Consider the following 17,680-nt stretch of genomic DNA (forward strand, 5'->3'; position numbering starts at 1 on the left):
CACATTGTTGATATTGCAGATGACTATGTGAGCAACTCAGCAATGGCAGTAGCCTGAAAAGTTGTGGGTTGTGTCCTTGAGCAAAGCCCTTTACCCTCTGAGGAGAATTGTAATATAACTGACAAATGTAAGTTGCTTTGGATAAAAGTGTCTGCTAAATGAATAAACATACATAACTTGTAATTTGTAAAGGGTTTTTGTCGTTAACTATGTGCTGGTGACGTTTGCAAAATAGCGATTTTTGAAAATTTCCATATGAAGAACAGGACCTTCAATACCACAAGATTGAGTGTAACATAAAACAATGATCATTTTAATTTTAGAATCCTTATTAATGCCAAAATGTTACATTAATTAATGAGTCCCTCAGTGCTTGTAATTCAGTTAGGCTTCCTGGGGGAGTGGCTTGGTAGAGCAGGCGAAGAGCGGTGAAAGGCAGGGGATTATGGGAGTTGTTGGCTTTCACACACGGGCCAAAAACTGTTTTTTGCCTTTTTCACGGTCAAGAAGGCACTGACTTCAATTATGACTCCACGTTGCTACATAAATGACCCAAATTAAATACACATTCATCTTCCCAGTGGTGAAACGCTCCTTTAAAATCAATTCAGCTTTAGCAACTCTTATCAAGTCGTTCCATGTGCTCCCATTTTCACTTTCAACTTCTCATAATAAGGGCTCTTTCCAAGAGATACAGGCGCACAGACACACACAAGAACTTTAAATGATGTTTTCTAAACAAAGTTCGGGAGGAGTCTTCGGGATGATTGACAGCAATTAACTCACCCACTGCCGCCGCAGGGTATTTAAGCCGACCTCCTTTTCCTTACGTCACACGCTCCGGCGTTCGAGAAATCAGTCTGAGTATTGTTCTCATAGACAAGACAGCTTTCATGGAACTGGAAATCCACGCCTCTTCCAGCGATCTGGATGACAACTTCGTCCCGCCAACACCCGACACCCAGGGCCCTCCGCCGGGCGAAAATAATCCTATTCGTTCCCCTCGCCGCCAGTGTAGGGAACCCAGGACACAGGGTCACAGAAGGCGCTCCTCTCCCGCCTCCATCCGGGGCAGCATTTCCCGCTCAGCAGCCTCATCTCGCGGCAGCACCAGAACCCAGCGCCAGCAAGACGATGACCTGATCCACTGGACAGTGGCTCGCATCCGCAGCACTCTCCATTCCCGCGGCATCGCGTTCTGTAGGTCAGATATATAGGAAGTTTCACCTCCTTCGCCTTCTAACGCAGTCTGATAACCCGGTCTTTTCTCCCTCCCACTCCCTCCCTTTGTTTTCTTCTCCGGACCAGGAAGCAGGCTGCTCCTTCTGGCATCCTCGCGCGGTTCCTTCCGCTGGCCATTCAGCCGGATGAAGCACACACCACCAGCCACCTCGCGAACCGGGCACGCCGACAGCACTTTAAGGCACCACACGCTTCAGAGCGTATCATTCTGCTGCTTCAGCCACAGCCACGTCAGCGGCTCAGGCTCCTTCCCGCCGACTTTCTTCCCGCCGCATCTCCGCCGTAGTTCCGGATCCGACCCCACTTCTCCAGACGGCCCCGGTAGCGACCGCGTCGCTACTCCCCCCACCCCTTCTTTGCCTCCCCCATCCACCTTCCCTAGCCAGGACTCGGTCCAGGGCTGCCCCACCTCCAGTCGTTCCGACGACTGCTCCCTCCCTTTCCCCCCTCCCCTTTCCATTCCGGGAGCCACGTCTGTACAGCACGCCACAATACTCACGAAGAAGCGTCAGCTCGAAGATTCACCTCGCTAATCCCCCATCTCTCTTATGAGTTAGCGAGCACCTGGTCTCAGCTGGCGCCGATAGCAACCGCTACTCCCCCCTAACCCTCTTTCCTACCCCGTCCCACTTCCCGCAACCCTGTCCCAGGTTGCTCCACTTCCGGTCGCGTCAGCGACCGCTCCCTCCCTCCCTCCTTTTCTCCCTTCCCATTTCTTCCCCGGCCCCGCGCTAGACCAGCCCGCAGCAGCGGGTCATCATCAGCACTCAGCGAGTGCTTCGGACCACGACGTCCCGTTCCGGCTGCATAACTATTCTTTAGCCACAGCACAGGCCCTGCCACCGCCTCCTCACGCTGCAGGCGCCCATGCCAAGTCAGTCTGTTCCACACTCAAGAACATAAATAAAAAGTTTAAAAAGTACCTCTCTACTCCAGTCATTGTTTCTGCTCTCCATTCAGAACTTCAGTCCAATCCAAATAGGGAATTTTGCGACTATTTGACTTTGGGGTTGACGCATGGGTTCCATCCAGGTGTTTTAGCAAGACCTACAGAGTCTTTCGTTTGTAAAAACCTACAATCTGCCGTCAAAGATCCGGAGGTAGTCACCTCACTCCTAAGCAAAGAGGTTGAATCTGGTTTTATGATCGGTCCGTTCACCAAGCCTCCATTCCCAGTCTACAGGATCAACCCCATAGGCGTAGCTACGCGCAAATACTCAGGAAAAAAGAGACTTATCATCGACCTCTCAGCTCCGCACAATAGTACCACTCCCAGCATTAACAGTCTGATTCCACTAGAAGAGTTCTCGCTGCACTACCACTCCGTCGACGACGCTATCGCTCTGATCAAAAAGGCAGGTAGACGTTGCTGGCTAGCTAAAGCGGACATCACCTCAGCCTTCAAAGTCATGCCCATTGACCTCGAATTCTGGCACCTCTTCAGAGTCAAATGGCATAGGAGATACTATTTTGCAGTTCGCCTCACCTTCGGCTGCCGCAGCAGTCCCAACATTTTTGATACGCTATCAGAAGCCCTGTGCTGGATTCTCCTAAATAACTATAAGCTCCCATTTCTCGTTCATCTTCTGGATGACTTTCTAGTAGTTATCCCCCATTCCTACCCACCGGCCCTAGGCATCTCTACGCTAATTGACGTATTCAACAAACTGGGAGTCCCACTCTCAGAAGAGAAGACGTGCGGTCCCTTATCCAGACTCGAATTCCTCGGCATCATTTTAGATACCGAAGAATTCTCTTCATCTCTCCCCAAAGAGAAAAAAGACAGAATCTCTTTACTGTTGAACGAGTTTATAACCTCACCATCTCACACCAAACAAGAAGTTCTCTCCCTTCTAGGCCACCTCAATTTCGCCATGCGAATCATTCCCCAGGGCCGCCCTTTCATCTCGCATCTCCTAAACTGCGCCTCAGCAACCCCATCTCTCGAAGACGTATATCTAGATGCCCAGTGCCTGGCCGATCTCAAACTCTGGAGGATGTTTTTAGATGAATGGAATGGTCTGTGCATGTTCTACGACGACTGCCAATCATCTCCAGAAGACCTCCAGTTGTACACAGACGCAGCCCCCTCAATAGGCTTCGGAGGCTTTTTCAAAGGGCGCTGGTTTGCATCCCCTTGGCCACTAGAGTTCAGAGAGCTAATAACGGAAAAGGAATCGTCAGCCGTGTTCGAACTCTACCCCGTAGTCATTGTGGCCCTACTCTGGGGGAAGGAGTGGACCTCCAAGAGCGTGCTAATCCACAGCGACAACGAAGCCGTAGTGCACGTCATAAATAACTCGCGCTCAAAATCGCCTGCGCTTTCCCCTCTTATTAGGCGTCTAATCTGGATAGCAGCCAGCTACCAGTTCATTATAAGAGCCGCGCACGTCCCCGGTTGCCACAATGAAATTGCTGACTCTTTCTCGTCTTAATTTCCAGAGATTCAGAAGCTTGGCTCCAGAAGCGGACCCGTACCCTACTCCACTCCCCAGCTTTTCGGAGACCATCTTCCTATAAACCACCCCCTCAGCTATCTTCAGCCCATCACGGCCGACCTAGCCCTCCAAGCCCTCACAACCAGGACCATGCAGTCCTACTGGACTGCTTGGTCGTGCTTCAAACAGTTCCATGTAAAGCACTCACTACCATTTCCCAGTTTCGATGCAGTCACCATATCATCATTTATCACCTACGCCCACACTTCACTCGGGATCAAAGTCTCTTCCATTAGAGTCTACCTAGCTGGCATTCATTTCGTCTACAAACTCCTCCACGGCTCCGAATGCCCTTCCTTCTCCGACACCAGGATAGGCTTGTTAATCAAAGGTATCCGTAGGCAACAGCCAGTCCCCCAAGACTCCCGCCTTCCCATTACCTCAAGCATTCTCGCCACCTGCCTTGCTACCCTTCGCAAAGGGTTCATATCACCACATTCCGATTTCACCATCTCCGTTATGTTTATACTGGCCTTTTTTGGGCTGCTGAGATGTAGCGAGTTCGTCTTCGTCTCTCTTCATTCCCGATGTCCACCCGTGCATCGCAGATCTAGAGCAGCTAGACCAAGACACCATTCGATTTACCATCAAACAGAGTAAAACCGATCAGTTCCGAAAAGGACACTCCATATTAATTTTTAACTCCGCCTCAGATCTTCAGCCTTTCCAATACCTATCTCACTATATCTCATACCGGTCAGCTCAAGCTTCGTCTACTAGCCCGCTCTTCGTCTCAGACGAAGGGCTACCCATCACTCGCCACAGATTCCAGACACTCTTAAAAAACATTCTAGTCGAATCTGGTTTTCCCGCGGATCGCTACTCCGCACACTCCTTTAGGATAGGAGCTGCCACAACAGCTGCGCTCAACGGCTTATCGGAGCAACAAATTAAAATACTGGGCCGTTGGTCCTCGGATGCCTACCAGTCTTACATCCGTTCCAATCTAGCGGATTTACGACTCGCTCAGCAAGCACTAATGTAGTTGGTAGCGGCCTTTCTCTGTGATCTTTTGGGGTGCAAGCGGTCATCGCTCTATCGCGATCTCCGCTCCAGGCACTCCAGGACCACGGCCAGCTACCTTGCCAAACACGCACTTCTCCCATACGCTCTAGTCTAGCTTAGCAATCATACCGAAGGGCGAACTAGTAAAATGATGTTTTCTAAACAAAGTTCGGGTGGAGCCTTCGGGATGATTGACAGCAATTAACTCACCCACTGCCGCCGCAGGGTATTTAAGCCGACCTCCCTTTCCTTACGTCACACGCTCCGGCGTTCGCGAAATCATCTCCCCTCCTCCCCCTATTCCTCCATTTCACCAAATTGCCCCGTTGCTCATCCTCCTTACACAGGGGGGTGCAAGCAGTCATCGCTCTATCGCGATCTCCGCTCCAGGCACTCCAGGACCACGGCCAGCTACCTTGCCAAACACGCACTTCTCCCATACGCTCTAGTCTAGCTTAGCAATCATACCGAAGGGCGAACTAGTGAACTCTTATCAACTTATAAGCTCCTCTAATCTCACTGCACTTTCAACTAAAATCTTTCTGATTGTGTATTTGAGATTTTTTTTTCACCACCATCATACACCTTATTGAACTCTGAAGTACAGAAACTCCAAAATAACTCAAATGATAGTTTACAGACACAAACTATCTTTGAGATGAGATATTAAGAAATGTAATTTAACACAGAAACAAATTTAGCGTTGAATTGCTGAATTTCCATCCACAGTGACCAAACCATAGAAGGGGTAATAAACTATTCATATTTCATTCCCTATCTTTCTTGATCACCCCCACAAGTACAAGAAAACTCCAGGTTTGGAGGTTATGGAAATAGACTATCTACATTCATGAAAGAACCAGGGCCAAGCCAGCTGCACCTGGAGGACATGCAACGTGAACTTTTAGTATTCTTAGCAATCCCACAGAATCACACAATGACTTGGTTATTAGTTATGATACATCCTTCATCGCTTCAGCGTCTGTGTGCCTATTGTTCTAAATCTATCTTGGGATTTGTCATTTATTTGTAAATATATACATGAATGTAATTGATACATTCATATTTGGAATGAATTGTTCCTTGTGATGTGATCATGGCCAGCAAACTGACCGTCTATTGTATTGTATTGTATTGTATCACTCAGTCACTCAGAGTTCATCTGAGTGTCAGTTTCAGAATGAAGAGCTCGTGTAAAACATTTACTCATGCACCTCTATTACGCACACATTATAATGGCTTCTAGATAAAGAAAGCATGTAAGTTCAACAATAAAAAAGATTGTATGCAATTTAGTATGCCTGAGTGAAGCCTGCTTCTGCTACCATACAATTGTTTAATACTACTTTTTCCAGACTTGTTAGTGGTTTTTCATTCCTAAGCAGCTTGATAACTTTGTGGGTTGTTATAATGATTAAACCCTTATTACCATGACACTATTCATATATTACCTGTATTGACCCCTTCACTGTCCACATCACAGGAAAGTGGGTCAGAAAGCTTTCCATCCCATTGAATTGTGTGTGTGAATTGACTGAAAAATCAGTATTCTGAATAGATACATACAAACATATAAAGCAAAGTAATTATTCCGAGATACACAGACAAACACATACACCTTTAGTAATAATGTATTCCATGTTCACATGCTGTAGAACAGGGGTATAAAAGATACAGCTCGGGGGCCAGATCCAGCTTGCCAGCATGTTTTATATGCCCCCCCAGATGTTTTGGGTAGGAAAAGTGGAAAACATTCATCCCTATTATATTATGAAGGTGCGGCCATATACTATGCTCACGAAAAAGAGAAGGATTGTTATGAGGGTAGGGTATTTCAAAAAAGAAAGAGAAGTATATAATAGTACATGATAAACTTATATGCCTTGTTTGATCTTAATTGGGTGTAGAAGAACAATTAAAGAACAATCTGATATCTACACACACACACACACACACACACACACAAAGTGCTACCAAAAAACCTTAACCCTTGTAAAATCACTCAGCACTTTTAAGCAGAACTGGTTGTTGAGCTCTTGGTCTTTGCATAAAATTGATAACGCTTTTCCAACTTTCAATAGGATACTGTATCTGTAAATCTCCCTTTTTCACAATTTGTCGTAATAAATATTTAACCTGCGATCTGACACGTCAACCTGGGGGGGGGGGGGGGGGGGAGGTAGGTATCTTCCTGTTCTTCTGTGTGTTCTTTTTGGAGTTGAAGTTTATTCTGATAACACTCTCATATTTCATAAGTTGCCCAAGATATGCAAGCAGAGGAGAATATGTTTGGCAACTTCTTTGGCCAGGGTCCTGAAGTGCTTTGTCAAACAGGATGCATGCATTTACCCCGCTACTCCATACAAAAGTAAGACAGGTGGTGTAAGTGGGGGCAGAGTACTGGAGCAAGTAATAGTTGTGTGTTGTGTATTTTTCACACCTGCAAGGTCAGTGTCATGGGCAGCTTATGTACACACCTACTTTGTGGATTCATATCCTGCTGGTACTGCACTGGACAGCACAACAGTAGATAGTCTGTGTCTTGAGAAGACTTTTAAAACCCTGGACATATAATGCACTTTCTCGATAGCCCCATTGGTACAGGTTGGCCACAGTAACCTGCCCTAAGCCTATTTGCCTGTTTTCACTGCTTTCTGTTTAGGTGGTAGAAGCAAGCAGTTATACTGTGGGGTCTCTCAACAGGTCAAACAGGATGCATGTATGCATACCCTCTACTCCATACCAAAGTAAGACAGATTGTCTTACCAAAGTAAAACTGGTGGTGTAAGGGAATGCAGTGGGCTAAGGGCAAGCATGGAGCAAGTAGTAGTTGTGTGTTGTGTTTGTCTTCAAACTTGCAAATTCGGTGTCGTAGGCAATTTATATGTCTTGCCTGCTTCATGGATTGTAGCATATCCTGCCGGTATACTGCAGTGACCAGACAGCACAACCATAGATCATTTTAGCCCCAGGTATAGTCGTACAGGTAGTCGTAGTACAGGTTGGCCGCAGTGACCTGCCCTTAGCCTATTTGCCTGTGTCCACTGTTTTCTGGTTGGGTGGACCAGGGAGAGTTACTGCAGAGTCTCCCATCAGGTTGCTCCCTCTATTCCACTCTCCAGGATTCCTTGATGTTAATGTTTTCTTTCAGAGGTTCCCATAGTGTACCCTACGAGGTTACTCTATGAGGTCTATATTTAGTCCATGCACGGTCCAGCCCAATATTTTAAATGCATTCATCTACAAAATGGCATAATATACATATTTCACCTATCATTAACTTTTCTTGATTTTCTGTTTTTTTTAAGTTTTTAACATTTTTAAGTTCCTTCACCTTTCTTAATGATACATCGACTGATGCACCTGAACACATCATCACTGATGTCATATGTTTACCACCTTCTTGACAGTTGAGTTTAAAAGAATTAGCAGGCCTTTAAAAACTTATCAACATCATCATAAAGAAAATTACAACAGTAATAATTATTTGCTATGAAAGCTTTCTTAGCTATTTTTGTTTCTGCCCTTGTCTTCTTATTCTCCAGATTTATCCACAATGTCCTTCTAGAATATAATTCCTGTGGATTTGATGAAATTGTCTAATTGTCTTCAAATAACCTCATTTCTCCACTTCAGTGATTGTACTGTAGCCCCAAATTGTTTCTTTTTGCCACCTTAAGACAATATTGGTGAAATATAAATAAATATAAATTATAGAATTGCTATACTTCTGATTCTGAAGTGATGACAATATGTCCAGCTTGTGTTCTTTAAACCATAGCCCCTATATATGCCAGGTGGGTCAGGTGAAAGGAGTCATTCAAGCTAAACGTGGAAATCCGGAGGAGGGGAAAAAAGCTTATATGGAAAGGACCCGCAGCACGCTTGTCAGCGGACTGGCCATTTCGTGTATAAATAAAGGCATCATTCATGAATCCTACTGTAATTCCTTGTGTACTGTGTTTTTTCTGTGGACGAAACAAGTGGCTGAAATTCTAAGTCTAGTCAGAAATAGCGAATAAAAGCATATTACTGTAACCAAATAACCCAAGTCATTGCAATTAATTTGTTTAGCAAAATTGCACAACATTGTCACCTGGCATTATTGATATCATATCAACAAAACCCAGACACTTTAGGATGATTTATTTATTTATTTGCATTTGAAAGACCAAACAGATAAAGGCTCTAAAAAGGTTCTTAACCTCCCTGCTGCAACAGTTTAATTCACTTTGATTTCTCCTTAGATAATAGATACAGACAGACAGACAGATAGATAGATAGATAGATATACTTATTGTCACTTTACATTATTACAGAAAGAGATCTCAATCGGAGAAAATAAATAAATAAATTAATTGTTCAGATCAATTTTGTACAGCCTAATATTCTTTTTTGAAGAAATGTGCAATATGCACGGAGTGACTTTAAAATGGCCTTGCCACTTGGATTTGGAAGGTGTGAAAATTAATAATTCCTTATAATTTAAGATAATCCTTACTGTACAAGCACAATTCTGTAGAAACCACTGTATGAGCGAAATTCTTCATCTAGACAAACTGAAATGTGTTGAATGATTGAATTTAGTGAAATCATGTTGTCGCACCTCTCACCATACAGTGATCAAGAAACAGAAGGGGTAATAAATTATTCTTTGGCTGGAAAGGTTTCTGTTTTAAAATGAAGATCTTATGATATTATATAATTTAACATGTACTGATGCTCCTAGTTCATGAGTGCACTAAAATTAATACTTAATAAACAGAACATAATTAAGCGATCAAGACAAAAAAAGGGTGACAAATTATTCTTTGGGAGGAACGATTAATGTTTTAAAATGAATATCAGGTTGCCCTTACACTCCCTCTTTCAGTTTCAATTTCTTATTACAAGCGACTTTTCCAAGTAATACATGCAAATGGAGGGGGCTTTTCATGGCGAGACGGCCACCATTCAACCCGAAAAAAGTAATATAACCATTCCAATGACTCTGAAGCTGTTAAGTGAAGGTAAATTAAGCTAAAAAAAAAAACCTGCATAGTTCGCCTTTAACTAGTTGACAGAAAAGGTTCACTACTAGTATTGGACACTGTAGCTTGATATCAAGATATCGGAATACATGTTCATTTGGCTTGCCATAGACTGCCATACTCAAGAGTGAGTTCAACCAAGTGAAAGTGTAGTAGTACAACTGTCATCCACCGGAGGCACTGTAACGCCAAAGTAGCTGTGATACTGTTGTTACTCACCTGGTGGCAGCATCATGTTTTGTCAACAATAGTATCAATGTACCCACCAGAGGGCAGAAGTGAGCAGTTTCATTCCTTATAGTCAATTGACAGCCTACGCCAACCCTTTGTGCTTTTGATTCATTTGCCCTAGTATCAACCTACATTGTTCTTCCCTGTCCCTTAAAACATATTTGTTTTTTATATAATAAATGGAATAGGAATCGAGGAAAAGTGGACAGTAGAATTTTGTTCTGAATATGTGCTGTGCAGTAAGATCACAGAGACATTACACTATCAATACCATGAAGACACATACTTGTTGTTTATATGTAAAGACTGTATGATCCAACTTGCAAAAAAGAAAAAAATAGCCCAAAATCTCACTTTCAGTTGCACACAAAATAGACCTTCTTAAAGCCAGTTTTATTGAACTGCACCCTCTGAAGTAAGGTAACACACAAACAGTGTTCACTTAGAAGAATATGAAAAGATGTCTGTGTGTAGTCTATCAACAGGAACACTGGTGCTGTAGTGTTGGCTGACTGTCGAAGCTTCGGCCAAAGTGAACTCCACCAGGCACTCAATCCACCTCCATCCGTGTGGAAAGACAACTGCTGCAGGTGGAGAGCAGAGAGCCACTTAAAGGAGTTTTCCCAGGAGCCTGATGTCTTCAGCCTACCAGGCTCGGTCCGCAATTATGGGGAAACATTGATATTTGAGCTCACCACCAAATGAAATACAACTCTCTCTGTCTGTCTCTCTCTCTCTCTCTCTCTCTCTCTACCATGCACTGCAATGTGCTGACTGGCTGAAATAGTGTATGGCTTAGCCCAAACCTATTTGTTTCCCAGTTAGAGAGCCAGAACTGTGTAAACCAAACAAGATAAGTAGACAAAAGGTGGGATTTTGATAACCTTTTTGCTGAACATTCATGTGGATGCTTGTTTTAGTATCTTTAGTGTCTTTTACTGTTCATTTTGGATTTTTTAATAAGCTACTGGGACCTTGAATATTCCCTTGGGGATCAGTAAAGTATCTATCTATCTATCTATCTATCTATCTATCTATCTATCTATCTATGCTGGAAGGGTGGGCCTTGTTGAAGAAATTCTGTCCCTGGGGACAGATGGAATTTCTGTTTTTGTAGAAGTCTATAATTTAGCAAACACTAAAAAGAAAAAAGGCAGACGATTGTAACAGGTGTTACAAAGAGCATGTTGACATTTCTACTCCATTGTACTTCTGTGTAAAGGTAAACAAAATGTCCAAGAAAAACAACATAAGCCTGAATTTGAATTACCTTTCAAGATACAATGGAAATGGGATTTGATGAAATTGTCTAATTGTCTTCAAATAACCTCATGTCTCTACTTCAGTGATTGTTAGCCCCAAATTGTTTCTTTTTGCCACCTTAAGACAATATTGGTGAAATATAAATAAATATAAATTATAGAATTGCTATACTTCTGATTCTGAAGTGTTGACAATATGTCCAGCTTGTGTTCTTTAAACCATAGCCCCTATATATGCCAAGAGTTGGCTGCAAAACAAATAATTTAATATTACTGCAGCAATCTATACTTACAAGACAAAACATCAAAACACATTTCACTCTGACCCCAAATTAATCGTAAAATGTTACATTCATCGCAGCATAAATGAATATATGGAAATTACAAAAAAAAAATTGCCAACACAATTGTAGTATTGTACTATAATGTTTTATGGTAGCAATGCAGCACAGAGAGTGGAAAATACACTCTTTGATCGAAGGAACAGCAGAGGTCCCTGTATACTGGTATCCCCCAGAGAACGCAAGTCATTTCCAGTCAATTTCAGTTCAGAGTTTTACAGGTGTTTACAAAATGCTGAAATTCTACTAAAACCACATTCATCAGATTCATCAACAACCCAGTTTAGAAAAAAAGTTTACTTTTATGATTATAATCTAGTATAGTTATCTCTTTTTAAATAATCATTAGGTGTAAAGGACCCATCCATGCCAGATATGCTTACTGAACATATTTAAAACAGTCTGCAACCATTCCATATGAATAGATTTTTTAAATATAACATAATATCTGTATCCTACAAGGAAATTTGTCACATTTGTGTCATGAAAATAATCCAAATGGACAAGAATGCATTTTAAAACAAATTTTTGACATTTCTTTCTATTACAATGACTAAATATGTGTATGGATTCAAACCGTATCTAAAATGTGTAACACAAGGATTTTTCAGTCTCACACTATGAAGTGTTATAGTAAGTACATCTCTGATCTTACCTTGTATCAGGGGGTTGGCTGGTTGGAGGGCTTTGGATTTTGAGGTGAAAGTGCTGGTCAGCATATCCACAACAGGCCTATAGGATTGGGTACTCCAGAGCCAACAAAGACTGCTTCAACGGGGCAAAAGATGCCAAACCAAATTGGCTGGAGAAAGGATGTTGAAAATGGCTGACGGGGAGAACGGACAGAGGGCGGACCACACCCCTGCACCCCTCTCTGTGTCTACCGGCGCGAGACATGGATGAGCAAGAGTGGCACCCTTATGTAACAAATTACAAACTGTTACACTGGATTTCAGAAATGAATCATTAGACTGTTGCATCAGTTGTTTACCACCAAATTCCTGTCAGGCAGTAATGGTGCGTTGCATCATTGCCAATCGGTGTGAATGATGAGGACTTAACTGCTACACACTTGCCAACAACAGTCTACACTTTAACTATGAACACCTGAATATCTTTTAGGTATATTTTCTCCATGTATATCAACACATAGTTTGTGGTAATTGTGATAATTAGTGATCTGATTTACCTATTTTCCAAGTGTAAGGTATAGAGTCAGGGGTGATGTGGTGTCCACTGGAACACTCTTTGGCTCCTACAGCTCTCCAGCAGGGTGTGATTGGATAGAGTCATTATCCCAGTGGTGTTGGGTCATCATGCAGGGTTGTCCTATGAACCAAGTGCTAGGGTTTGGGGGGGGTAGTCAGTCTACGCCGAAACACAGACTGCAGCCAAAGAGGAGGAGAAACAGAGAGAAGTGGCAAAAGTTGGGACTTTAAGGCGCGTAGAAAAAACACGGGACCACGTCAGGAGCCAGTAAAAGGTTTGTTTGGTTTGATTGTGACATCATTAGGATTTTTTTTTTTATTTAACCAAGCTGGATTAAATTTTAACAAAAAAAAAACAATGCAGTCCCTGAAAAGGGGGTAATCAAACAGTTAGGGACAGTTCTGTGATACTGAGATATGTAAGCTATGAAGGAGACAGCAGGTTGAAATGACGACCATTTTTTTGATGATTATCCGAAGTGGTTTCAATGTGAAAGTCAGTGTCTTAAGTAACTTGAGTGACATTTAAAATCAAAGTCCTATTTACGCTGTGAAACTGAATTGCAAATGAGGTGTTATTTTATTAATGGGGACAAATCAGACGGACACAAGGCAGACATTAGCACTGAAATGTGAAATGAATTAATGATTGTCAATGAATGTCTTATTACAATCACCATGGCTCTCGGTCTGGACAGCTCCGCAAAACATTAAGAGAGGCATTTTAATTACCATACTAAAACGGTTAATTTAACATGCTAGTGTAAATGGCAGAAACAGGAAACAGTGTAGCCTTTTTTGAAAAAGCCCAGGAAGAAACAATTTCTACAGAAATAATATTTGTCTTGATGCTTTTTTATGAACCTCCCCAGCACGTGAACCGTGTTTGCTTTAGTGTGTTAACATTAGGTGCTTTTCCTTTTTACTTAACCTATAAAATAAACACTGATATATGAACCTTCCTATACAACTATGACAAAGATATTTGTGGACCATAATAAATATCACACACTCTGCCGCTCAATATATATATATATGGTTTCTGGTCAAATCTGTGTTGACCTATCTCCCAAAGGCAGCATATGTTGTTAATTTAGATTTGTTTGGAGCCAGACATCCCTGTTTGCCTAGATACTGTAAACCTGCAGTTAATCATTTTGTGCCGTGATACCCGATACATATAAGAGCTCGGTCACTGTCACACATGTAACAAAGATGTGCTGGAGTTCTGTCTACACTCACTTTAGGGATGATACCAGGTAGGATACTCCACAAAAAAAAAAGTATCTGTCAATATAGTGGTAACTGTATTTATCCCATATGATGTCTCCCCAAGAAAAAAAGAAACTATAAGAAAATGTTCTTAAATGTTTTTATTTTGTTTAATTTTTGCAATAATTAATTATCATTTCAGTTTGAATCCACTGGACGGGAAGCTACAAAGGCTTTTCTGCGCGTAGAGAAGCCATGAGGGCCCTCTTTATCAACTCCACCCTGCTCCTCATCCACCGACCAGCCAATGCATCTGTGGTGGAGCTGACAGTGTTTGAGAGGTGCACGGCAATGCCGGAGGTTCTGTTGTTTTATTTCTGCCTGCAGTTCATCAACCTGTTCCTGGGCATCCCGGCCAACGTCATGGTCCTTTGGCTCATCCACAGGACCAAAGGGGACTCCTCCACATCGGACATCTTTATCCTACACCTGGCCGTCCTGGACACATTCTTTTGCCTCATTCCGCCCCTGGAGTTCGCCAACCTCATGTACCTGACGGTGGACAGCACATGGTACGTCCTGCGCTTCTTCTACGGCATCAAGGACTCCTCACCTCTCTTCCTCGCCTGCATCTGCATGGACCGCTACATGGCCGTGCGTCACCCAATCCTCTTCACCGAGCTAAAGGACCGCAAGCACCGGTCTGTGTGCGTAGCCGTCGTCTGGCTCATCACGCTGGCGTACGCCGCCGCCAAGTGTGTGGGAGACATCCCTAACTTCGAGAAGGTCTTCACCGTCATGATCCTGGCCGCCTTCCTCTTCATGGTCTTCTGCAACATCTCCATCCTCTGGGCTCTTAGCCAGTCCGGCCCCGGCCGCGACGAGATGCACCCGGTCAAGAAGAGGGCCTTCAAGATGGTGCTCATCATCCTGGCCATCATCATCTTCAACTACTTGCCGCCCGTCGCCCTCTTCCCGTTCCAGGTGTACTTCACGGATGACGTGTTCAAATGCTACATCCACTACATTGCCTTCGGCTTCATGGACATCAGTAGCAGCATCCAGCCGATGCTCTACCTCTCCAAGGAGAAGCTGATTATCCCAAGCTGTAGAACTAAAGACGGCTGCTGCAGCCGTTGCAGCTGTTGCTGTGCTGTGACGGGTGAAATGGAGGTGAGCACTTAGGGTTGCGTTTAGGTCCACAGAATTCACATATAATGACAGAGAAAAAAAAAAAAGTAATTGCATCTTTAAAAATAGACTTGAGCTGCGATTAGTACAGTGGTTAATGTGGTTTAGTTTTGCCTCTTGTTGAGGACATTAGTCTTGTTGACTACAATTACAAGGTCAACTCCACTTGGGAGACTGCGGTACCTTCATTTTCTCCAGTAAACTTATGTTTGATTGTTGTTATTCAGTTGTGTATAATATGCTTTATACTTTAGATTTTTGTATCACACATTGCATATGTATCATTTGAATGTAAAAAAGCTAATTAAGATTAATGTCAGTAATGTAAAACAAAACATTATGGTGAATATAATATGTGCACAATTAAAGCAAATTAAATATTTAAACAACACTTCTATTCCTCTGTCATATTAAAGATGCATACTGACAATCATCTAAAAAATGCAAGAGAGAAAACAGTTGGTAAATAACTCACAAAAAATACCTTAGATACTATTGACGATGACAAAGCATTTTTGTATCACTATTTAATTTACTGGTATATATCTGTATGAGCTGGTGCTTTCAATTCCCTGTACAAAATGTATATCTCCTGTCAACACAGCGTTAAAAGCATATTATTTAACTTTTACAGTCAGTGCAAACACTGTTACCGATATATGTTGTTATGGCCTTGGTCTGCAGTGTGTATGCATATGGTTTTTATGAGAAAATGTGCCTTAGGGAGACAGCTGATGCAGTTGGGTCTCTGATAATGTGACAATTCCAGCATCATTTTCTGTTTCATGGCAAAATACATATTTCAAGATTCAAGAAGCTTTATTATCATTCCTGCGAAATTTAGTACTCAGGTTCCAGTTGATTAAACAACCCCCCCCCCCCCCATAAATATAAATAAAAATAGTAAAACAATTAAAAATAGATAAACAAATATAATAATTATGGGTAAAACAAATGTATCATCCTATCTAAGAAATATTTATCCTTGCAGTATGCGCAGTGAATGACATCAGTGTTCAGGGTGCTCAAGTCCATGAGTAAGTTCTTGACTAAAGTGCAGTGTGTCGGGAGCAGTCTATGGTCAGATCAGAGCAGAGGTGATGAATTTATCAGTCTAACAGCAGATGGGATAAACTGTTCCTCAGTCTGGTTGTCTTTGCCTCAATGCTGCATAGCCTCAATGCTGCGTAGCCTCTTGCCTGATGGAAGGATATCTATCTATCTATCTATCTATCTATCTATCTAGGAGGGCAAACAGCCTGTGTGCAGGATGAGTGTCATTCTTCATGATGAGGGAGGCTCTGTTTTTGCACCTGCTGGTGTATTATGTCCTCAATGGTGGGTAGGCTGCAGCCGATGGTCCGCTGAGCCAGCTTAACCACCTGCTGCAGTACCTTCTTTTCTGCAGCAGTGCAGCTGCCATACTACACTGTAATGCAGGAGGATGCTCTCCACTCTGCACCTGTAAAAGGAGGTGAGTATGGCAGGACACAGACCAGCTTGCTTCAACTTCCTTAACACTTTGAGCGCCACCCCATGCGTTGAGTGCCAAAAATGCAATATTGCTTTTTTAGCTTTTTTTTTTAATTACGAAAATAGTCACTCTAACACACCTTATGTGCGATTTTGGGAACTCTATGATGAATAGAACTGAAATAGATGACGATCGAAAACTCATGAAAACGCACAATCTGGACATTTTAGCATAACTCGGCTTTTGATGGTTGCCGCTTTGGGTCCAATCAGTGACACATGCACGTCAGGTCAAAACCAGGCCATTTATTTTTGTGGGTTTATCAGGAGGCAGTCTTTTGATGAAAACTAGCTACTGTTTATCTTGGGATTTCTCAGGAACAGAGACATGTAGAAATAAACGGTTTGTACCCACTGAGAGCTTAAAGTCTCACCATTCAAACAAGCCATAGTATGTGTCCATAGCTATAACATAGAATACCCTGTGGCTCTACAAAAATCGTCAACAATGATCTAGATTGCTGGCACTCTGGTCCAAAGCTTCCGAAAACAGCGCAGCATTCAAAGTGTTAAGAAACAGAGGTGCCGCTGATGGGCTTTCTTAACAAGGCATGTTGTGTTGTATCTCCATTCCAGCCCATTTGAGATGTGCACCCCCAGGTATTTAAAGAGACAACTTCAACCTCTGCACTGTCAATGTGGAGAAGGGGAGAGGGGTGGTGATCCTCTCTATCCAAAGTCTACAACCATCTCCTTCGTTTTCTTGGCATTCAGCTTGAGGTTGTTTTTGTTGCACCAGATCTCCAGTGTAGCAACTTCCTTTCTGTATACTGACTCGTTGTTTTGAGTGACAAGTCCTATTACCACTGTGTCATCTGCAAATTTTAGCACATGGTTGTTTGGGTATTGAGATGTGCAGTCGTAGGTCAGCAGAGTACACAGTATAGGGGCTCAGGAGACATCCCTGGGTGGCCCTGGTGTTATAGA

The 17,680-nt window shown here is 42.8% G+C and overlaps 1 protein-coding gene across 1 annotated transcript; it reads left to right on the top strand.

The window, feature by feature from the left end:
- The first annotated feature begins 14,254 nt into the window (after positions 1 to 14,254).
- Positions 14,255 to 15,214, top strand: LOC121680504 (proteinase-activated receptor 3). The gene has a single exon (XM_042059907.1). It carries the CDS (start codon positions 14,285 to 14,287, stop codon positions 15,212 to 15,214), a length of 930 nt encoding a protein of 309 aa, XP_041915841.1. The 5' UTR covers positions 14,255 to 14,284.
- The last annotated feature ends 2,466 nt before the right edge of the window (positions 15,215 to 17,680 follow it).

The sequence above is a fragment of the Alosa sapidissima genome, chromosome 13 (assembly GCF_018492685.1).
Source record: "Alosa sapidissima isolate fAloSap1 chromosome 13, fAloSap1.pri, whole genome shotgun sequence".
Classification (NCBI taxonomy): Eukaryota; Metazoa; Chordata; class Actinopteri; order Clupeiformes; family Clupeidae; genus Alosa; species Alosa sapidissima.